Here is a 23,904-nt window from a genome sequence, read left to right on the forward strand (position 1 = left end):
AAGGCAGGGGAGGGGTTCACTGTACTATAGCGTTTGGCAATCTGTAAGGCAGGGGAGGGGTTCACTGTACTATAGCGTTTGGCAATCTGTAAGGCAGGGGAGGGGTTCACTGTACTATAGCGTTTGTCAATCTGTAAGGCACGGAATGGTTTCACTGTACTATAGCGTTTGTGCTGAATGAGGTTTGCTGTACCTGCAGGTATTTCAACGAGCTGGGTCGCCATAACTACGTGACGCCCACATCCTACCTGGAGCTGATCAACTCCTTCAAGAACCTGCTGCAGAAGAAGCAGGACGAGACCATGCAGGCCAAGCGACGCTACGTGGTCGGCCTGGACAAGCTGGCCTTCGCTGCATCGCAGGTTGGTGGAGCTTGACTTGGTGACAGGGGACCGAGGGAGGTTGAATTGATTGAAGAGCTAAGATAGGCCACAGATACAAGTTATATGTCAGGGTGATGACAGGGGACAGAGGGAGGTTGAATTGATTGAAGAGCTAAGATAGGCCACAGATACAAGTTATATGTCAGGGTGATGACAGGGGACAGAGGGAGGTTGAATTGATTGAAGAGCTAGGATAGGCCACAGATACAAGTTATATGTCAGGGTGGTGACAGGGGACAGAGGGAGGTTGAATTGATTGAAGAGCTAAGATAGGCCACAGATACAAGTTATATGTCAGGGTGATGACAGGGGACAGAGGGAGGTTGAATTGATTGAAGAGCTAAGATAGGCCACAGATACAAGTTATATGTCAGGGTGATGACAGGGGACAGAGGGAGGTTGAATTGATTGAAGAGCTAGGATAGGCCACAGATACAAGTTATATGTCAGGGTGATGACAGGGGACAAAGGGAGGTTGAATTTGATGGAAGAACCAAGACAGGCTACGGAAACAAGAAATGTGATGGTGTGAGGAAGTACGGTGTTTTCTTGTTACAACCCAGTGGTGTGTTGTGTGCCATGCAGGTGGCTGACAGGTATACCTGTACAGGTGTAGACATGGGTGAAGGATGTCAGGTGTTGAGCTGTAACAACCTGGTGGGGTGTGTTGTTCCATTTCATGTCAACATCATGTGTCACCTTGTTACAACCCAGTGGTGTGCCCTGTCCCCTACAGGTGACCGACGTGATTGTACAGGTGTCACCTTGTTACAACCCAGTGGTGTGCCCTGTCCCCTACAGGTGACCAACGTGATTGTACAGGTGTCACCTTGTTACAACCCAGTGGTGTGCCCTGTCCCCTACAGGTGACCGACGTGATTGTACAGGTGTGGACAGAAGTGAAGGACATTTGGTGTTTTCCCCTACAGGTGGCTGACATGCAACAAGAGCTGCACGACCTGCAGCCCAAGCTGGTGGTGGCGGCGGAGGAGAACACGCGCATGATGGGCGTCATCGAGGTTGAGTCGGTGGAGGTGGAGGCCACGTCTAAGCGGGTCAAGGCCGACGAGGCGGTGGCCAACGTGCAGGCGGGGGAGGCCCAGGCGCTCAAGGACGAGTGTGAGGGAGAGCTGGCCGAGGCTTTGCCCGCCCTGGAGGCCGCCCTCGCCGCCCTCAACACTCTCAAGGTGTGTGTGTGTCTCCGTCTGTCTGTCTGTCTGTCTGTCTGTCTGTCTGTCTGTCTGTCTGTCTGTCTGTGTCTCTGTGTATGTGTCTATCTGTCTGTCTGCCTGTGTGTGTTTGTGTCTGTGTGAGTGTGTGTCTGTCTGTGTGTGTTTGTGTCTGTGTGAGTGTGTGTCTGTCTGTCTGTCTGTGTGTGTTTGTGTCTGTGTGAGTGTGTCTGCCTGTGTGTCTGTGTGAGTGTCTGTCTGTGTGAGTGTCTGCCTGCCTGTGTGTGTTTGTGTCTGTGTGAGTGTCTGTCTGTCTGTGTGTGTTTGTTTCTGTGTGAGTGTGTGTGTCTGTCTGTCTGTCTTTGTGTGTCTGTCTGTCTGTCTGTCTGTGTGAGTGTGAGAATGGAGTGTGAGAAAGGAGTGTGAGAATGGAGTGTGAGAGTGACCCCAGCCTGCACTGTTGACTGACACCGTGTCTGTGCTGTCTCTCCCTCCCAGCCTTCAGACATCACCATCGTCAAGTCCATGAAAAGCCCGCCGGGCGGCGTCAAGCTGGTGATGGCGGCCGTGTGTGTCATGAAGGACATCAAGGCAGAGAAGATCAACAACCCCGACAAGCCCGGAGAGAAGGTTAGTGTAGGGTCACGGGTAACTCAGCTGGTAGAGCATCACACTTGTGATTCTAGGGAGCCGGGTCACTCAGCTGGTAGAGCATCAGACTTGTGATTCTAGGGTCACGAGTAACTCAAGTGGTAGAGCATCAGACTTGTGATTCTAGGGTCACGGGTAACTCAGGGGATAGACCATCAGACTTTTTTTTTTTTTTTTTTTTTTTTTTTTTTCTTTTTTTTAAACCTCAGTTGCATGCAGGTTTGCTACTACAATTATTTTTTGCCTTATCATTTTTTTGTTTTTTTGTTTTGTTTTTTTTGTGTGTGTGTGGCTTGGAGCAAACCTTCTTCATAGGTCTTTTCTTTTCTCTGTCAAATGTGTACATTTTTATATCAATAAACCTTATCAGTAAACTAATATGTTTAAATAAATAAATACATAAAAGTAATCATAACATAAATTTATTCCTAATGTTCAGCTCAGTTTCCAATAATACACCCAAATCTAACTTTTTCCCATATCTAAATTTTCCAATGGTCATTTTGGTAATTAAAATACAATAATTCACAAAGTAAATATAATCACTTTTCAAACTTTCCCTAAAATAACCCAAAAATACATTTTCTTCATTCAAAATGATGGCAACATGTATTTTCTTATACACAAAATCTTTACATATTTTCCAACCCTTCATCACCTCTTGGCAACTAAAAAAGAAATGTTCAAGGGTGTCTAATTCATTACAAACTTCACACTTATTCGATGTTCGTAATCCCATTTTGTTTAATAAAATATTGGTTGGATATATTCTATGTAATAGTTTCCAGTGCAGCAGACGTAATCTTTCTTCTTTTGTGCTGTTAACGGCCAGTAACCAGTTTCTCTTATCCAAATCTACATTATGTTTTCGTTTCCAAAAATCACAGGCACTCGGAATCTGGACATCAAGATCAACTAAACATTTTCTAATAAACTTTGCTGTTATATTACCACCGTTAACAATGAAATCCTGCAATGTAAAATATTGATATGGTAATGTGTCTGTACGTCTGGATTTAAGTGCTGTGCATAATGCATTGTATTCAAACTGTCTGGATGGTTTATAACCCACTTTTTGACATAAATCTTCAAAAGAAATAATAATACCATTTTCATTCATAACATCCTTTACAAATGAGATATTATGTTTTATAAAATCTTTAAAAAATAGGCATTTATGTTTAAATTGAATATTCATATTGTTCCAAATGCATTGGTCCTTTAATATTACTGGTGTAAAATCATACTTTTCACAGAAAACACTTTTATTGTCAAGCCAAGTCAATAACACTTGTTTCCAAAACAATGATCTGCAAATATTGAGGCCATTCATCGTTTTCGAAGATGCATTTGAGTCAAAGCACGATAAACCAATGCCCAGACATGACAGACAATATCTTGGAATAACAGACCAATACTTTTGTGTGGAGTTTTGCAAATTAACAAGCCAGGAAATCATAAATGAGTTGTGCATATCTACTACGTTTATCATATTCAAACCACCATAATCTTTTTCTTTACACATAACTGTTCGTCTTACTTTTTCAAATGCGCGCGTATTTGAATACTTTTTCTTCCAAATAAACCTAAACAAAATGGAATTAATACGATGTAGAACATGATGAGGTACTGCCAGAGACTGGAAAATATAAACGAATTGAGATATAAGAAAGGTTTTAACAATACAAATTTTACCTTGTATACTTAAATTTCTCTTTGACCAATTGGCGATTATTTGTTGTATTCGTTGAATTTTCTTTGACCAGTTTTCCTCTAAAGACGATGCGGGTATATTGTTTGAAAAAATAATTCCAACAATTTTTACTTTACATTTCCATTTAAGACCAAAATACTGATCTGTACACAACTTTTTGGACCCTATCCACATGGCTTCCGTAGAGCATCAGACTTGTTATTCTAAGGTCACGGGTAACTCAAGTTTTAGAGCATCAGACTTGTGATTCTAGGGTCACGGGTAACTCAGGGGGTAGAGCATCAGACTTGTGATGCTAGGGTCACGGGTAACTCAGGTGGTACAGCATCAGACTTGTGATTCTAGGGTCACGGGTATTTCAGGGGGTAGACCATCAGACTTGTGATTCTAAGGTCACGGGTAACTCAGGTGGTAGACCATCAGACTTGTTATTCTAGGGTCACGGGTAACTCAGGTGGTAGAGCATCAGACTTGTGATTCTAGGGTCACGGGTAACTCATGTGGTAGACCATCAGACTTGTTATTCTAGGGTCACGGGTAACTCAGGGGGTAGACCATCAGACTTGTGATGCTAGGGTCACGGGTAACTCAGGGGGTAGACCATCAGACTTGTGATCCTAGGGTCACGGGTAACTCAGGGGGTAGACCATCAGACTTGTGATTCTAGGGTCACGGGTAACTCAGGGGGTAGACAATCAGACTTGTGATCCTAGGGTCAATGGTAACTCAGGGGGTAGACCATCAGACTTGTGATCCTAGGGTCACGGGTAACTCAAGTGGTAGGGCATCAGACTTGTGATCCTAGGGTCACGGGTAACTTAGGGGGTAGACCATCAGACTTGTGATTCTAGGGTCACGGGTAACTCAGGGGGTAGACCATCAGACTTGTGATTCTAGGGTCACGGGTAACTCAGTTGGTAGACCATCAGACTTGTGATCCTAGGGTCACGGGTAACTCAGGTGGTAGAGCATCAGACTTGTGATGCTAGGGTCACGGGTAACTCAGTGGGTAGACCATCAGACTTGTGATGCTAGGGTCACGGGTAACTCAGTTGGTAGACCATCAGACATGTGATCCTAGGGTCATGGGTAACTTAGGGGGTAGACCATCAGACTTGTGATTCTAGGGTCACGGGTAACTCAGTGGGTAGACCATCAGACTTGTGATCCTATGGTCACGGGTAACTCAGGGGGTAGACCATCAGACTTGTGATCCTAGGGTCACGGGTAACTCAGTTGGTAGTCCATCAGACATGTGATCCCAGGGTCACGGGTAACTCAGTGGGTAGACCAACAGACTTGTGATTCTAGGGTCACGGGTAACTCAGGGGGTAGACCATCAGACATGTGATCCTAGGGTCACGGGTAACTTAGGGGGGTAGACCATCAGACTTGTGTTCCTGGGGTCACGGGTAACTTAGGGGGTAGACCATCAGACTTGTGATCCTAGGGTCACAGGTAACTCAGGGGGTAGACCATCAGACATGTGATCCTAGGGTCACGGGTAACTTAGGGGGTAGACCATCAGACTTGTGATTCTAGGGTCACGGATAACTCAGGGGGTAGACCATCAGACTTGTGATCCTAGGGTCACGGGTAACTCAGGGGGTAGACCATCAGACTTGTGATCCTAGGGTCACGGGTAACTTAGGGGGTAGACCATCAGACTTGTGATCCTAGGGTCACGGGTAACTCAGGGGATAGACCATCAGACTTGTGATTCTAGGGTCACGGGTAACTCAGGGGGTAGACCAGATAGAGGGAAGGGGAGGGGAGGGTTGTGTTGATTTTGTGTGACATCAAGATGTTGCCTGTGGATGTGTATGGCCGCAGTGTAATGCATGACCTACCTGTCTCAGAAACACGGCGAGAGTTGTTTGAAGTGTGACTGTGGGATTTTGTATCGGTCAGATGATGGACTACTGGGGGCCGTCCAAACGGTTGCTAGGCGACATGAACTTCCTGGGCATGCTGAAGGAGTATGATCGCGACAACATCCCCGTGCACGTCATGGCCAAGATCCGCAAGGAGTTCATCACCAACCCCGAGTTCGACCCTGCCAAGGTCGCCAACGCTTCCTCCGCCGCTGAGGGTCTGTGCAAGTGGATCCTGGCCATGGAAATCTACGACCGTGTGGCCAAGGTAGGTGTCAAAACTGTTTGGTGTGGACCGTGTGGTCAAGGTAGGTGTCAAACTGTGTGGTGTGGCCAAGGCAGATGTCAAACTGTGTGGTGTGGACCGTGTGGCCAAGGTAGGTGTCATTGTGTGGTGTGGACCGTGTGGCCAAGGTAGGTGTCATTGTGTGGTGTGGACCGTGTGGCCAAGGTAGGTGTCATTGTGTGGTGTGGACCGTGTGGCCAAGGTAGGTGTCATTGTGTGGTGTGGACCGTGTGGCCAAGGTAGGTGTCATTGTGTGGTGTGGACCGTGTGGCCAAGGTAGGTGTCATTGTGTGGTGTGGACCGTGTGGCCAAGGTAGGTGTCATTGTGTGGTGTGGACCGTGTGGCCAAGGTAGGTGTCATTGTGTGGTGTGGACCGTGTGGCCAAGGTAGGTGTCACACTGTGTGGTGTGGACCGTGTGGCCAAGGTAGGTGTCATTGTGTGGTGTGGACCGTGTGGCCAAGGTAGGTGTCATTGTGTGGTGTGGACCGTGTGGCCAAGGTAGGTGTCATTGTGTGGTGTGGACCGTGTGGCCAAGGTAGGTGTCATTGTGTGGTGTGGACCGTGTGGCCAAGGTAGGTGTCATTGTGTGGTGTGGACCGTGTGGCCAAGGTAGGTGTCATTGTGTGGTGTGGACCGTGTGGCCAAGGTAGGTGTCATTGTGTGGTGTGGACCGTGTGGCCAAGGTAGGTGTCATTGTGTGGTGTGGACCGTGTGGCCAAGGTAGGTGTCATTGTGTGGTGTGGACCGTGTGGCCAAGGTAGGTGTCATTGTGTGGTGTGGACCGTGTGGCCAAGGTAGGTGTCACACTGTGTGGTGTGGACCGTGTGGCCAAGGTAGGTGTCATTGTGTGGTGTGGACCGTGTGGCCAAGGTAGGTGTCACACTGTGTGGTGTGGACCGTGTGGCCAAGGTAGGTGTCAAACTGTGTGGTGTGGACCGTGTGACCAAGGTAGGTGTCAAACTGTGTGGTGTGGACCGTGTGGCCAAGGTAGGTGTCACACTGTGTGGTGTGGACCGTGTGGCCAAGGTAGATGTCAAACTGTGTGCTGTGGACCGTGTGGCCAAGGTAGATGTCAATCTGTGTGCTGTGGACCGTGTGGCCAAGGTAGATGTCAAACTGTGTGGTGTGGACCGTGTGGCCAAGGTAGGTGTCACACTGTGTGGTGTGGACCGTGTGACCAAGGTAGGTGTCACACTGTGTGGTGTGGACCGTGTGGCCAAGGTAGGTGTCAAATTGTGTGGTGTGGACCGTGTGACCAAGGTAGGTGTCAAACTGTGTAGTGTGGACCGTGTGACCAAGGTAGGTGTCAAACTGTGTGGTGTGGACCGTGTGACCAAGGTAGGTGTCAAACTGTGTAGTGTGGACCATGTGACCAAGGTAGGTGTCAAACTGTGTGGTGTGGACCGTGTGGCCAAGGTAGGTGTCAAACTGTGTGCTGTGGACCGTGTGGCCAAGGTAGATGTCAATCTGTGTGCTGTGGACCGTGTGACCAAGGTAGGTGTCAAACTGTGTGGTGTGGACCGTGTGACCAAGGTAGATGTCAAACTGTGTGGTGTGGACCGTGTGATCAAGGTAGGTGTCAAACTGTGTGGTGTGGACCGTGTGACCAAGGTAGGTGTCAAACTGTGTGGTGTATAAGGCTGTACAATATACGTCGTTTGTATCATTGAACAAAATATGACATTTTACCCTTATCGAGACAGACATTGTTTTCCGAGACCGCAGTAGATGTGAACAGTGACTGACAACAATGACTGAGAACAATGAATAATGTCATATTTTAGTCAAAATACAAATGATATTTATATATCAATCTAGGCTAGTGAGAATTCCTTTTAATTTTTACAATAAAATGCGCACAAACATGCTCTCTGCTGTAGCTATTGAACACTGCATGCTTCAAGCTATTACTGTGTGTCAACAGCTGGTGGCCCCCAAGATCAAGCTATTACTGTGTGTCAACAGGTGGTGGCCCCCAAGATCAAGCTATTACTGTGTGTCAACAGGTGGTGGCCCCCAAGATCAAGCTATTACTGTGTGTCAACAGGTGGTGGCCCCCAAGATCACGCTATTACTGTGTGTCAACAGGTGGTGGCCCCCAAGATCAAGCTATTACTGTGTGTCAACAGGTGGTGGCCGCCAAGATCAAGCTATTACTGTGTGTCAACAGGTGGTGGCCCCCAAGATCAAGCTATTACTGTGTGTCAACAGGTGGTGGCCGCCAAGATCAAGCTATTACTGTGTGTCAACAGGTGGTGGCCCCCAAGATCAAGCTATTACTGTGTGTCAACAGGTGGTGGCCGCCAAGATCAAGCTATTACTGTGTGTCAACAGGTGGTGGCCCCCAAGAAGATCAAGCTAGGGGAGGCCGAGTCGGAGCTGAACGCCACGATGGCCAAACTGAACGAGAAGCGGGCCGAGCTGGCGGCCGTGGAGAAACGTCTGGCCGACCTCAAGTCCACCTTCCAGGAGATGACCGACAAGAAGGCCAAGCTGGAGGCCCAGGTAACTGGATGCACCTGGGTTTTTTTTTTGGGGGGGGGGTTTACAGGTGACTTCATGCTGGTGTGGGGGGGGGGGGGGCACAAGTAACATGATGCACGTGTTGGTGGGGTTGAGGCTGGAAAAATAAGTGTTTGTTTGTTTTGACACAGCTTTGTGCTTCTTTAACACACAAGAAAAAAACAGTGTATAATATATAGATAATGGAATGAATAAGTGAATGAATTTACCAAAAGAGAGAATGTGAGAAAAAAAAGAAGAAAAAAAAAGAAAGAAAATAACCTGCTTCTGAAGATGAGGACGCTGAACAGTGTAAGTCTGCAGCGTGTGTTATCTCCCCTGTACACAGGTGGACCTGTGCGGCAAGAAGCTGGTGCGAGCGGAGAAGCTGATCGGGGGGCTGGGGGGGGAGAAGAGCCGCTGGACCCAAGCGGCCGAAAACCTTCAGAATGTCTACGACAACTTGATGGGCGACGTGCTGATCTCTGCAGGCGTCATCGCTTACCTCGGCCCCTTCACTCTCGCCTTCAGGGACGCGGCCACTGCCGACTGGGTCAAGCTCTGCCAGGTGGGTGACGGCAGGTCGCAGTGAGAGATCGGGGTGTCCTGGCAGCCAGAGAACGGTAACCAGACAGCCAAGGATATCCTGTTACGTGGCTGCCCGGTTACAATTTTCTTGCTGCCAGTGATTGGGGTAACGGGCAGCCAGAGAACGGTAACCAAACAGCCAAGGATATCCTGTTACGTGGCTGCCTGGTTACAATTTTCTTGCTGCCAGTGATTGGGGAAACGGGCAGCCAGAGAACGGTAACCAGACAGCCAAGGATATCCTGTTACGTGGCTGCCTGGTTACAATTTTCTTGCTGCCAGTGATTGGGGTAACAGGCAGCCAGAGAACGAGCTGTCTTGGCACTGGACTCTTTATTGTGCCTACAGGTTAAGATTGAAGGCAGCTTGGAGTGTCCCACTTAGCCAAGGAAGTACAATGAGGGTCTACCCATAGCTTGCCTGTACTTTACTTTGCATTAGCAGGTAAAGAAGATTCCATGCAGCACATAGTTGGCATATTGAGGCAGCAGGGTCACAGCCCATGTTTACTGCACTATGCATTTTCATGAAGTTACATGCATGACAGAGTTAGCATGGCATGGCAAGAGTGACTTACCCAATCTTGTTGCACTGTGTGTTTTTAGGAGAAGAAGATCCCGTGCAGCACCGAGTTCTCTCTCAGCAAGACGCTGGGCGAGCCAATCAAGATCCAGGCGTGGAACATCGCCGGCCTGCCCAAGGACAGCTTCAGTATCGACAACGGCGTCATCGTCGCCAACTCTCGCCGCTGGTCAGTCATACACTGCACTGTGCTAAACATTGTCATAACGCTCGCTGTGGGAAAGTCACACACTGCACTGTGCTAAACATTGTCATAACGCTCGCTGTGGGAAAGTCATACACTGCACTGTGCTAAACATTGTCATAACGCTCGCTGTGGGAAAGTCATACACTGCACTGTGCTAAACATTGTCATAACGCTCGCTGTGGGAAAGTCATACACTGCACTGTGCTAAACATTGTCATAACGCTCGCTGTGGGAAAGCCATACACTGCACTGTGCTAAACATTGTCATAACGCTCGCTGTGGGAAAGCCATACACTGCACTGTGCTAAACATTGTCATAACGCTCGCTGTGAGAAAGTCATACACTGCACTGTGCTAAACATTGTCATAACGCTCGCTGTGGGAAAGTCATACACTGCACTGTGCTAAACATTGTCATAACGCTCGCTGTGAGAAAGTCATACACTGCACTGTGCTAAACATTGTCATAACGCTCGCTGTGGGAAAGCCATACACTGCACTGTGCTAAACATTGTCATAACGCTCGCTGTGAGAAAGCCATACACTGCACTGTGCTAAACATTGTCATAACGCTCGCTGTGGGAAAGTCATACACTGCACTGTGCTAAACATTGTCATAACGCTCGCTGTGGGAAAGTCACACACTGCACTGTGCAAAACATTGTCATAACGCTCGCTGTGGGAAAGTCATACACTGAACTGTGCTAAACATTGTCATAACGCTCGCTGTGGGAAAGTCACACACTGCACTGTGCAAAACATTGTCATAACGCTCGCTGTGGGAAAGTCACACACTGCACTGTGCTAAACATTGTCATAACGCTCGCTGTGGGAAAGCCACACACTGCACTGTGCTAAACATTGTCATAACGCTCGCTGTGAGAAAGCCATACACTGCACTGTGCTAAACATTGTCATAACGCTCGCTGTGAGAAAGCCATACACTGCACTGTGCTAAACATTGTCATAACGCTCGCTGTGGGAAAGCCATACACTGCACTGTGCTAAACATTGTCATAACGCTCGCTGTGGGAAAGCCATACACTGCACTGTGCTAAACATTGTCATAACGCTCGCTGTGGGAAAGTCATACACTGCACTGTGCTAAACATTGTCATAACGCTCGCTGTGGGAAAGTCATACACTGCACTGTGCTAAACATTGTCATAACGCTCGCTGTGGGAAAGCCATACACTGCACTGTGCTAAACATTGTCATAACGCTCGCTGTGGGAAAGTCATAAACTGCACTGTGCTAAACATTGTCATAACGCTCGCTGTGGGAAAGTCAAACACTGCACTGTGCTAAACATTGTCATAACGCTCGCTGTGGGAAAGCCATACACTGCACTGTGCTAAACATTGTCATAACGCTCGCTGTGGGAAAGCCATACACTGCACTGTGCTAAACATTGTCATAACGCTCGCTGTGGGAAAGCCATACACTGCACTGTGCTAAACATTGTCATAACGCTCGCTGTGGGAAAGTCATACACTGCACTGTGCTAAACATTGTCATAACGCTCGCTGTGGGAAAGTCATACACTGCACTGTGCTAAACATTGTCATAACGCTCGCTGTGGGAAAGCCATACACTGCACTGAGCTAAACATTGTCATAACGCTCGCTGTGGGAAAGCCATACACTGCACTGTGCTAAACATTGTCATAACGCTCGCTGTGGGAAAGTCATACACTGCACTGTGCTAAACATTGTCATAACGCTCGCTGTGGGAAAGTCATACACTGAACTGTGCTAAACATTGTCATAACGCTCGCTGTGGGAAAGCCATACACTGCACTGTGCTAAACATTGTCATAACGCTCGCTGTGGGAAAGCCATACACTGCACTGTGCTAAACATTGTCATAACGCTCGCTGTGGGAAAGTCACACACTGCACTGTGCTAAACATTGTCATAACGCTCGCTGTGGGAAAGTCACACACTGCACTGTGCTAAACATTGTCATAACGCTTGCTGTGGGAAAGCCACACACTGCACTGTGCTAAACATTGTCATAACGCTCGCTGTGGGAAAGTCATACACTGCACTGTGCTAAACATTGTCATAACGCTCGCTGTGGGAAAGTCATACACTGCACTGTGCTAAACATTGTCATAACGCTCGCTGTGGGAAAGCCATACACTGCACTGTGCTAAACATTGTCATAACGCTCGCTGTGGGAAAGCCATACACTGCACTGTGCTAAACATTGTCATAACGCTCGCTGTGGGAAAGTCACACACTGCACTGTGCTAAACATTGTCATAACGCTCGCTGTGGGAAAGTCACACACTGCACTGTGCTAAACATTGTCATAACGCTCGCTGTGGGAAAGCCATACACTGCACTGTGCTAAACATTGTCATAACGCTCGCTGTGGGAAAGTCACACACTGCACTGTGCAAAACATTGTCATAACGCTCGCTGTGGGAAAGTCATACACTGCACTGTGCTAAACATTGTCATAACGCTCGCTGTGGGAAAGCCATACACTGCACTGTGCTAAACATTGTCATAACGCTCGCTGTGGGAAAGCCATACACTGCACTGTGCTAAACATTGTCATAACGCTCGCTGTGGGAAAGCCTAGACAAGATCTCACACAAATGTGGAAAGAGTGAGACTGTCAGCTGTGACTATAGTCATGCTCTCTTGTTCCAAGTCCGGTCCAAGAGACAAACTTTTACAGAAGCAACATTTATTGTAGAAAGGAGTCATTTTTGTCATTTTTCAGACTTGAATCTGACAAGCGTACAGAGAGAAACACTCCAGGTTATATTATCTGATTTTGTTTAAAAAAAAAAGGAGAGTAACATGACAATTTCAAACAAAAGCAGAGAGCAGAGTAGAAATCAAGTTTAGGTTTTGATGTGATGCTAGATTGCAGGCCGCTGATGATCGTCCCTCAGGTCACACAGTAGAATCAAGTTGTAACCATTACACAACACGCCTTGTTGTTTCAGGCCGCTGATGATCGTCCCTCAGATCACACAGTAGAATCAAGTTGTAACCATAACACGCTGTGTAATGTTTCAGGCCGCTGATGATCGACCCTCAGATCACACAGTAGAATCAAGTTGTAACCATAACACGCTGTGTAATGTTTCAGGCCGCTGATGATCGACCCTCAGGTCAGACAGTAGAATCAAGTTGTAACCATAACACGCTGTGTAATGTTTCAGGCCGCTAATGATCGTCCCTCAGAGCTCACAATAAAATCAAGTTGTAACCATAACACGCTGTGTATTGTTTCAGGCCGCTGATGATCGACCCTCAGAGCCAGGCCAACCGGTGGGTGAAGAACTCGGAGAAGGACAACACGCTGTCGGTCATCAAGCTGACAGACGCCGACTACATGCGCACGCTGGAGAACTGCATCACCTTCGGCAACCCCCTGCTGCTGGAGAACGTCGGCGAGGAGCTCGACCCGTCGCTGGAGCCGCTGCTCCTCAAACAGACCTTCAGACAGAGTCAGTCGCCATAGTTACGCTTCTCCTCTGTTTGCTCAACATGGAGTGCAGATGAGTTATAGTGTTGTTCCCAGACACAGAGGATAGATAATAGGTCAGTCGGACCTGGATTCAAAATACGTATCGGTCAAAATGTTCTGACCTTCCCCCCCCCCAAAAAAATTGTTTTGTCAAAAAATGTCCCACTTGTCAAATCTATCGGACATTCGACTGACTTGGGTCAGTACAATGTGTCAGATCAGAAAAGTATGCATTAATGACTGAAGACTGAGGCCTGGTAACAACACTGGGATTGGGAAAGAGATCATTCACTTGTAGGTCATTCATTGTGTGCAAGTTGATATAAAATGTGACTTCTTCAAACAACTTTCACAATTCATGATGCATTCCATGGTGATTTTGAACAGGGATGCAGGCCCATAGAAAACGTGTTTGAACGCTGCAATGAAATTTAATGACATCTGATGTATGTTCATACAATAACAATGTAATGACATCTGATGTATGTTCATACAATAACAATGTAATGACATCTGATGTATGTTCATACAATAACAATGTAATGACATCTGATGTATGTTCATACAATAACAATGTAATGACATCTGATGTATGTTCATACAATAACAATGTAATGACATCTGATGTATGTTCATACAATAACAATGTAATGACATCTGATGTATGTTCATACAATAACAATGTAATGACATCTGATGTATGTTCATACAATAACAAAGTACTTGTTTGTTTCCATTGCAGGGCCAAGGGGAAGTAAGTTTTGAGTCTGGTCACAGTGACAGCTAGCATGATGTTCACTGTCAGTGTCACAGTGACACCTAGCATGCTGTTCACTGTCAGTGTCACAGTGACACCTAGCATGATGTTCACTGTCAGTGTCACAGTGACAGCTAGCATGATGTTCACTGTCAGTGTCACAGTGACACCTAGCATGCTGTTCACTGTCAGTGTCACAGTGACACCTAGCATGATGTTCACTGTCAGTGTCACAGAGACACCTAGCATGCTGTGCACTATCAGTGTCACAGTGACACCAAGCATGCTGTTCACTGTCAGTGTCACAGTGACACCAAGCATGCTGTTCACTTTCACACGTCTTCTTTTCAGTTTCCTCACCAGTCACCTCAAGCTGAAAGACACTTTTCTTTTGCAGGCTCTTCAGTTTCCTCATGTTGGCATCATGTTTCTTTTTCGTCCACAGAATATTACTGCTTCGTTTCGATTTTGTTTGTTGATGAAGAACAGCATGATTTTTTAATTTCTTATTTGTTCTATAATTCTCAGGCAACCATTTCGCTTCCTTTTGACCCATCCCCCCCCCCCCCCATACACACACACACACTCCTCACACAGGGGTGTACAGTTTGCAGGCCACAACAGTTTTATAATCAAGCAGTATATATACCAACTAGATGATTACCCGCTTAGCCGGGGACCGGCTTCTCCGGAAAGAAGTAGAGCCGAATACCAGGCTGCGCCTGTTCGCCGGCGCACGAAGGAAAGAAGATAAACGCGCAAAACACTGGAGACCTTCTAAAAATAGTAACGTGCAGTGACCTTCTAAAAATAGTAACGTAGTAACAGGAATATGGATTGACGCCATACGAAGGAAGGGAGATAAACGCAAAACACTGGAGAAGATAAGGAAGAGTTACTGGGAATGGTGAAATGAACAGAAAAACCAAAATCGGTTCAGCGCTGCGCGCTGAGAGCACGTGTTGAAATATCTCATCGATGAGGTTGTGTCCGGGGTCTCTCTGAATAAGCCCACCAAATTTGAAGCAGATCCATCGAGAACTTTGGCCGCGCACAGACAGACAGACAGACAGACACAAGTCGTATATATATATATATAGATGTTTGACTTTGGGTCGCCAGGTCACCCATCTCCCCAGTTCACTTCACACCAGTGTTGGTTTCAATTTGCTGCATGTAGGGTTGTGGTAGTGTACACACTATCACTGTGCTGCATGTAGGGTTGTGGTCGTGTACACACTATCACTTTGCTGCATGTAGGGTTGTGGTAGTGTACACACTATCACTGTGCTGCATGTAGGGTTGTGGTAGTGTACACACTATCACTGTGCTGCATGTAGGGTTGTGGTAGTGTACACACTATCACTGTGCTGCATGTAGGGTTGTGGTCGTGTACACACTATCACTGTGCTGCATGTAGGGTTGTGGTAGTGTACACACTATCACTGTGCTGCATGTAGGGTTGTGGTAGTGTACACACTATCACTGTGCTGCATGTAGGGTTGTGGTCGTGTACACACTATCACTGTGCTGCATGTAGGGTTGTGGTCGTGTACACACTATCACTTTGCTGCATGTAGGGTTGTGGTAGTGTACACACTATCACTTTGCTGCATGTAGGGTTGTGGTAGTGTACACACTATCACTGTGCTGCATGTAGGGTTGTGGTAGTGTACACACTATCACTGTGCTGCATGTAGGGTTGTGGTAGTGTACACACTATCACTGTGCTGCATGTAGGGTTGTGGTCGTGTACACACTATCACTGTGCTGCATGTAGGGTTGTGGTAGTGTACACACTATCACTGTGCTGCATGTAGGGTTGTGGTCGTGTACACACTGTCACTGTGCTGCATGTAGGGTTGTGGTCGTGTACACACTGTCACTGTGCTGCATGTAGGGTTGTGGTCGTGTACACACTATCACTGTGCTGCATGTAGGGTTGTGGTCGTGTACACACTGTCACTGTGCTGCATGTAGGGTTGTGGTAGTGTACACACTATCACTGTGCTGCATGTAGGGTTGTGGTCGTGTACACACTGTCACTGTGCTGCATGTAGGGTTGTGGTCGTGTACACACTGTCACTGTGCTGCATGTAGGGTTGTGGTAGTGTACACACTATCACTGTGCTGCATGTAGGGTAGTGGTAGTGTACACACTATCACTTTGCTGCATGTAGGGTTGTGGTCGTGTACACACTATCACTCAACAGGTTGCACACAATATGTTGGGTTAAGATATCTCTCTCTGCTGCCCTTAAGTATGATGGAGAACTTTTGTTTTGATGATGAAACTGGTTAGTCAAGAAAGCTAGGTTCTGTTGTGGTCCTTGTGTTTGATTCATGTGTGGGTGAGTGTTCTCTTCAGATCTGTATGATATTCAAAGACTGCTGTGTGGTACATGAAGGATTAAGGATCACGTCTTTGTCTTTCTTTTGTGGAAACTAAAAAGAACACAAGTAGTTTCCAAAGAATCATACGCCGTTTAGACTAAGTGCTGTTTAGTGCCAAGACTGTGGTCTTGGTTCGTACAAACAGTCAGCTCACACAACTGAAAGCCACATACAATCATTTCCATTTTCAAACTTACTATATTTTGTAAAAACCTTACGGTATCGGTTTGAAGTCGTTAAAGTGTGTTGTCAGGGGCGTTCATACCTTGTACAAAAAGCTAATTGTTTTACTCTTTTCTTTCCCTAAGCAGCTGGATCAAGTAAGCGTGCTTTACTTCATGTTTGTTAAATCCTCGTGTCTGTGTGTGCCAGATCCTCGTGTCTGTGTGTGCCAGATCCTCGTGTCTGTGTGTGCCAGATTCTCTTCTGAGTCGTAAGAAAAGCACGGCCAGAGAAAACGATCATTGTCTTGTTTTGTGAACTTTAACTGTTGAACTTTGATTCCTGGGTATCCTCATTCATTGTTGTAACGCTGGAGACATCAGTTGTGAGATTTTGTGTTGTGAGAACAGTTTAAAATGATGTTTTGTTGTAACGCTGGAGACAGCTCAGTTGTTAGATTTTGTGTTATGAGAAAAGTTCAAAATGAAGTTTTGGCGTCAACCCCCATCTTTGCTGTTGTAACTAACTTGTGGGTGCTACATGTTAATTGTTTATAGTTAATGTATTGTCATGCTTATGTAAGCAGAGGAAAGATTTTAGTGCAGGAGTTTTTTTATCAGGGGAAATATAGGATCTCAGTAGAACTTCACATTTACAAGTTACTACTGGATTCAGTTGTTTGCTTTTTGGTTATCAGAAAAAAAGTTAGTTTTTGTTTTCATTTTATAGCCGTTATTGCCCATCAAACTTGACCTTTTGTACAGCGATGATTGGTTTGAAGCTCATTCGGCCCTTCCCTAGTGTTTCTCAAGCTACAAAGACAAAGCAATTAGTTGATGACAGTTGGCACAAGTGTTATGCAAAGTAAATACAGTGTCAACTGTTTTGTTAGGCATAAAAAAAAATAGGTGTGGTTACGGTACTATTTTTAGGGGCCGACCCTATAACTTTTTATTACATTTGTCAAAAAAAAAAAAAAAAAAAAAACCCAGTGCAGAAAAACGCAATGAAAGCGAAATCGCTCGAGTCGCACACTAATTATTTCCCTGTCAAGTAGGTTTAATTTGTACACATTAGAAAAAAAAGGAAAAAAAAAAAAAAGTGATTGCCTACCTTCCTACCCTATTTTTTTTGGCTATGTTACTGTAACCACACCTATTTTTTTGTGTGGCCTTACCAAACAGATATCTCCCGTGCATTGTCCAGACTATCTTTTACAGGTAGTCTGATGTAGCGGGAATAACCGTGTAGGATGCTTTTAACATCACTTTGATTTGTGACTGTCGTAGAGCGATTCAATTTTAAAGGTGAGTAGAGAGAGTGTGAGCAGATTGTCACAGAATTATAATTCAGTTATTGTCACCATCATGCATGCAGTTTCCTCTCTGAAATAGTTCACATGTGTTCGTTTTCTTCCGAGTGTCTGTACCTCTTTTGGTCCCATTAGCTATTGGTGCTGACTGCTATTGGTGCTGACGGCTATTGGTGCTGACTGACATTCAAAGGGAGTCCAGCGGCTAAATATGACTTTTTAGACGTCTCAGGATAACAAAATATGTCAAATGAGTTGCAGACCAGTGAGACATTTTAAGTTTAACTAATTGCGTACCTAATATTATGCCAACAGTTGGACTATGAGATCGAGGTGAGGAGTTATTTAACAACAGGAGCCACTGAAAGGTGTCTGACGAAGACATTTAAAAAAAAAGAATATAAAAACTAGTGATAGTGTTAGTTTAAGCAATTTGTTTCTTCCCTGTTAATCAGAACTCTGTGTATGTGTGGTTAAACAGGGAGTTTTATTCATTGGGAAAATACCTTTTCACTAAATATACCAGTCTTCCACTGTTTTTGTCACAGTCTCACGTACAGCTTCCCTGCATGGTGTTTGGTTTCTGTTGTGCCTTTCTTGTTTCCTTTCATGGTTGAAGAGTTACTTACATCTTTGACTTTGTGGACAACTCTTAAAGCATAAGGATAAAGATAAGATTTCATCTAGTCCTGTGAGGTTATACCTTCATGGAAATGTGGGCTGCTTTCTGACTGGCGAGCTGCCATACAGTACGGCGCTACCCATTTGTTTTTCTTTTTTCAGCATGTGTGTATTGTGTTTCAGCATGTGTGTATTCGTGTTTCAGCATGTGTGTATTGTGTTTCAGCATGTGTGTATTCGTGTTTCCAAGCCCTGAGACTGGCTGTGAACTTGGGCTCTGTCTGTCTGTCTGTCTGTCTGTCTGTCTGTCTGTCTGTCTGTCTGTCTGTCTGTCTGTCTGTCTGTCTGTCTGTCTTGTGCACATGCTTGCACACGGGGGTGTTTGGACACGGAGGAGACAAAGTTGACTCTCGGAAATAAATCTCTCATTGAAAGTGGGGATCGAACTCACGCCAATCAAAGTGACAACTTATTTTGAAGCCAGCATGGCGCTTCCGATTGAGCAATTTCCCTGTCCATAGAGAGAGACATAACAATTCAAATGGAACAGCAAGACTGCATCTGTAAATAGTGTTTCTGCTTTCACTGCCACTGTTCCCTTTCTGTCTGTATGCTGACACTGTAAGCTCTGTATCAATCTTCATTGTTCACTCAGTGTGCACACAGCGTGAATAGTGCGCTAGACAAGCCGTGCACACTCACTGTTTCCTCACATGGTCACATGATTTTGTATTGGGGAGGGGGGGGGGGGGGGGGTATCTGCCAGATGTTTTTATTCATGTCACTGCACCCACAGGAAAAATCAAGTAAGTGTATTTCTCCACATTCCGTTAACTTTCCAATGCGGCCAGTATTTCTCCACATTCCGTTAACTTTCCAATGTGGCCAGTATTTCTCCACATTCCGTTAACTTTCCAATGTGGCCAGTATTTCTCCACAGTCCGTTAACTTTCCAATGTGGCCAGTATTTCTCCACAGTCCGTTAACTTTCCAATGTGGCCAGTATTTCTCCACAGTTCGTTAACTTTCCAATGTGGCCAGTATTTCTCCACAGTCCGTTAACTTTCCAATGTGGCCAGTATTTCTCCACAGTCCGTTAACTTTCCAATGTGGCCAGTATTTCTCCACAGTCCGTTAACTTTCCAATGTGGCCAGTATTTCTCCACAGTCCGTTAACTTTCCAATGTGGCCAGTATTTCTCCACAGTCCTTTAACTTTCCAATGTGGCCAGTATTTCTCCACAGTCCGTTAACTTTCCAATGTGGCCAGTATTTCTCCACAGTCCGTTAACTTTCCAATGTGGCCAGTATTTCTCCACAGTCCGTTAACTTTCCAATGTGGCCAGTATTTCTCCACAGTTCGTTAACTTTCCAATGTGGCCAGTATTTCTCCACAGTCCATTAACTTTCCAATGTGGCCAGTATTTCTCCACAGTCCGTTAACTTTCCAATGTGGCCAGTATTTCTCCACAGTCCGTTAACTTTCCAATGTGGCCAGTATTTCTCCACAGTCCGTTAACTTTCCAATGTGGCCAGTATTTCTCCACAGTCCGTTAACTTTCCAATGTAGCCAGTATTTCTCCACAGTTCGTTAACTTTCCAATGTGGCCAGTATTTCTCCACAGTCCGTTAACTTTCCAATGTGGCCAGTATTTCTCCACAGTCAGTTAACTTTCCAATGTGGCCAGTATTTCTCCACAGTCCGTTAACTTTCCAATGTGGCCAGTATTTCTCCACAGTCCGTTAACTTTCCAATGTGGCCAGTATTTCTCCACAGTCCATTAACTTTCCAATGTGGCCAGTATTTCTCCACAGTCCGTTAACTTTCCAATGTGGCCAGTATTTCTCCACAGTCCGTTAACTTTCCAATGTGGCCAGTATTTCTCCACAGTCCGTTAACTTTCCAATGTGGCCAGTATTTCTCCACAGTCCGTTAACTTTCCAATGTAGCCAGTATTTCTCCACAGTTCGTTAACTTTCCAATGTGGCCAGTATTTCTCCACAGTCCGTTAACTTTCCAATGTGGCCAGTATTTCTCCACAGTCAGTTAACTTTCCAATGTGGCCAGTATTTCTCCACAGTCCGTTAACTTTCCAATGTGGCCAGTATTTCTCCACAGTCCGTTAACTTTCCAATGTGGCCAGTATTTCTCCACAGTCCGTTAACTTTCCAATGTGGCCAGTATATTTCTCCACAGTCCGTTAACTTTCCAATGTGGCCAGTATTTCTCCACAGTCCGTTAACTTTCCAATGTGGCCAGTATATTTCTCCACAGTCCGTTAACTTTCCAATGTGGCCAGTATATTTCTCCACAGTCCGTTAACTTTCCAATGTGGCCAGTATTTATCCACAGTCCGTTAACTTTCCAATGTGGCCAGTATATTTCTCCACAGTCCGTTAACTTTCCAATGTGGCCAGTATTTCTCCACAGTCCGTTAACTTTCCAATGTGGCCAGTATATTTCTCCACAGTCCGTTAACTTTCCAATGTGGCCAGTATTTTTCTCCACAGTCCGTTAACTTTCCAATGTGGCCAGTATTTCTCCACAGTCCGTTAACTTTCCAATGTGGCCAGTATATTTCTCCACAGTCCGTTAACTTTCCAATGTGGCCAGTATATTTCTCCACAGTCCGTTAACTTTCCAATGTGGCCAGTATATTTCTCCACAGTCCGATAACTTTCCAATGTGGCCAGTATTTCTCCACAGTCCGTTAACTTTCCAATGTGGCCAGTATATTTCTCCACAGTCCGTTAACTTTCCAATGTGGCCAGTATATTTCTCCACAGTCCGTTAACTTTCCAATGTGGCCAGTATATTTCTCCACAGTCCGTTAACTTTCCAATGTGGCCAGTATATTTCTCCACAGTCCGTTAACTTTCCAATGTGGCCAGTATATTTCTCCACAGTCCGTTAACTTTCCAATGTGGCCAGTATATTTCTCCACAGTCCGTTAACTTTCCAATGTGGCCAGTATTTCTCCACAGTCCGTTAACTTTCCAATGTGGCCAGTATATTTCTCCACAGTCCGTTAACTTTCCAATGTGGCCAGTATATTTCTCCACAGTCCGTTAACTTTCCAATGTGGCCAGTATATTTCTCCACAGTCCGTTAACTTTCCAATGTGGCCAGTATATTTCTCCACAGTCCGTTAACTTTCCAATGTGGCCAGTATTTCTCCACAGTCCGTTAACTTTCCAATGTGGCCAGTATATTTCTCCACAGTCCGTTAACTTTCCAATGTGGCCAGTATTTCTCCACAGTCCGTTAACTTTCCAATGTGGCCAGTATTTCTCCACAGTCCGTTAACTTTCCAATGTGGCCAGTATATTTCTCCACAGTCCGTTAACTTTCCAATGTGGCCAGTATTTCTCCACAGTCCTTAAACTTTCCAATGTGGCCAGTATTTCTCCACAGTCCTTTAACTTTCCAATGTGGCCAGTATTTCTCCACAGTCCGTTAACTTTCCAATGTGGCCAGTATATTTCTCCACAGTCTAATTGCCTCTCAAACTTGATGATTGTTTCTCCACATTGGAACTCTTCAAGAAAGATGGGATAAACAAAAAGTGTGAACTTTTTAGCAATGTAACTCTCATATCTCCTATTGTAGGTTTACTTGTCTTGAAGTTACCCCTTTTTTTTCTCTTTCAGCAGTGACCTTGGTTAAAGCAGATCTGTGCATCTTTATTCCAGCATCTTGTTTTCTTGGCCTTGAAATTTGACTTATCTAGACAGAATGCTGATGGTAATGATTGATAGTGAAGAACAGCATGCTGTCAATGGAAGAGCTGAGAGTGATAGATGATGATATTGAAGACAGTGTGAGGGACGCCTGGCCTGTCCTGCTTAGTGCGCCTTACAGCTGGCCTGTCCTGCTTAGTGTGCCTTACAGCTGGCCTGTCCTGCTTAGTGCGCCTTACAGCTGGCCTGTCCTGCTTAGTGTGCCTTACAGCTGGCCTGTCCTGCTTAGTGTGCCTTACAGCTGGCCTGTCCTGCTTAGTGTGCCTTACAGCTGGACGGGACATCACTCCCCTGGGCCCTGACGTCTCTTGTCCCTCTCGTGTTCTCTTCATCACGTTTTACAAGATATCAACAACAGCACATGACTTGAATGATCAAAATGATAATGTCGGTACAGTGGAACCCTTCTTGTAAGATCCCAACAATCTGAAAATCAGTCTTAAAAAGGAGGGAGCCTTAAAAGTTGAGGTAAATTTTATGAACAGAAAATCAAGGTCTTAAAAGGAGGAAGTCTGAAACCAAGGGAGTCTTAAAATGGGGGTTCCACTGTATCACAAAAAGGTGTGACAAAGGCCAGTGAACACAGACTGAGAGAGAAGCTAACCACAGATTGAGAGAGAAGCTAACCTGTCACGATGTTTCCACAGGTGGCGTAGACATGATCCGTCTTGGTGACAACGTGATAGAATACTCGCAGGACTTCCGCTTCTACATCACCACCAAGCTGCGCAACCCCCACTACCTGCCCGAGCTGTCCACCAAGGTGTCACTCCTCAACTTCATGATCACACCTGAGGGCTTGGAAGACCAGTTGCTGGGTATCGTCGTGGCCAAGGAAAGGTGAGAGTTTGAGGTGTACAGCTGTCCAGTGTTGAAACCATCAACTGCAAAGGCCAAGACAAACAAAGAACCTTGAAATTATTAGTCCTGCCGCAGTGTTTCCCCAGCCCCCCCCCCCCCCCCTTCCTGACTGAAGAGCAACAACAGTAGCTCAGTTTGTTAACATGAACACTGTGTTTGCCCCACCAGACCAGAACTGGAAGAAGAGCGCCAGGCCCTGATCGTGACCAGCGCAGCCAACACCAAGCAGCTGAAGGAGATTGAGGACAAGATCCTGCACACCCTGTCCGCCTCAGAGGGCAACATCCTGGAGGACGAAGCAGCCATCCAGGTCCTCGACTCATCCAAGGGCCTCTCCGACGAGATCTCCAAGAAACAGAAGGTGAGATATGGATGCCTTGGTCATGGTTGGATGACAGCAGTTGTCAGTGGAGGCGCACCATGTAGACTCGGGTGACCTGTAGTTCAATGAAAACCAGGATATACCTCACTGTCATCGTCCCAGTCTGCTAGGCCATGACAGCTGACTCTTTGGTGTCATTAAGTGAGTCATTTCATGTGCATCAATTACTTCATTGTGTTTGTAGATTAGGGAGGCAGTGGCACTCTTCATAGAATAGTTTTCAGGTTGCTTACAAAAAGCAAGAA

General features: G+C 45.8%; 1 protein-coding gene across 1 annotated transcript in view; it reads left to right on the forward strand.

The window, feature by feature from the left end:
• Positions 1 to 199: 199 nt before the first annotated feature.
• The window catches only part of LOC138954768 (dynein axonemal heavy chain 7-like), a gene marked incomplete at its 5' end in the record, with an annotated part of 54,880 nt that continues 31,175 nt past the window's right edge, over positions 200 to 23,904 (forward strand). Inside the window, 10 exons of the mRNA XM_070326538.1 lie at positions 200 to 362; positions 1,313 to 1,570; positions 2,051 to 2,182; positions 5,829 to 6,059; positions 8,414 to 8,584; positions 8,931 to 9,149; positions 9,775 to 9,920; positions 13,196 to 13,410; positions 23,064 to 23,256; positions 23,446 to 23,638. Coding sequence (XP_070182639.1) covers positions 200 to 362; positions 1,313 to 1,570; positions 2,051 to 2,182; positions 5,829 to 6,059; positions 8,414 to 8,584; positions 8,931 to 9,149; positions 9,775 to 9,920; positions 13,196 to 13,410; positions 23,064 to 23,256; positions 23,446 to 23,638 — 1,921 coding nt within the window. The remainder of the gene's footprint in view (positions 363 to 1,312; positions 1,571 to 2,050; positions 2,183 to 5,828; positions 6,060 to 8,413; positions 8,585 to 8,930; positions 9,150 to 9,774; positions 9,921 to 13,195; positions 13,411 to 23,063; positions 23,257 to 23,445; positions 23,639 to 23,904) is intronic.

The sequence above is a fragment of the Littorina saxatilis genome, unplaced genomic scaffold, assembly GCF_037325665.1.
Source record: "Littorina saxatilis isolate snail1 unplaced genomic scaffold, US_GU_Lsax_2.0 scaffold_897, whole genome shotgun sequence".
In the NCBI taxonomy this organism is placed as follows: domain Eukaryota; kingdom Metazoa; phylum Mollusca; class Gastropoda; order Littorinimorpha; family Littorinidae; genus Littorina; species Littorina saxatilis.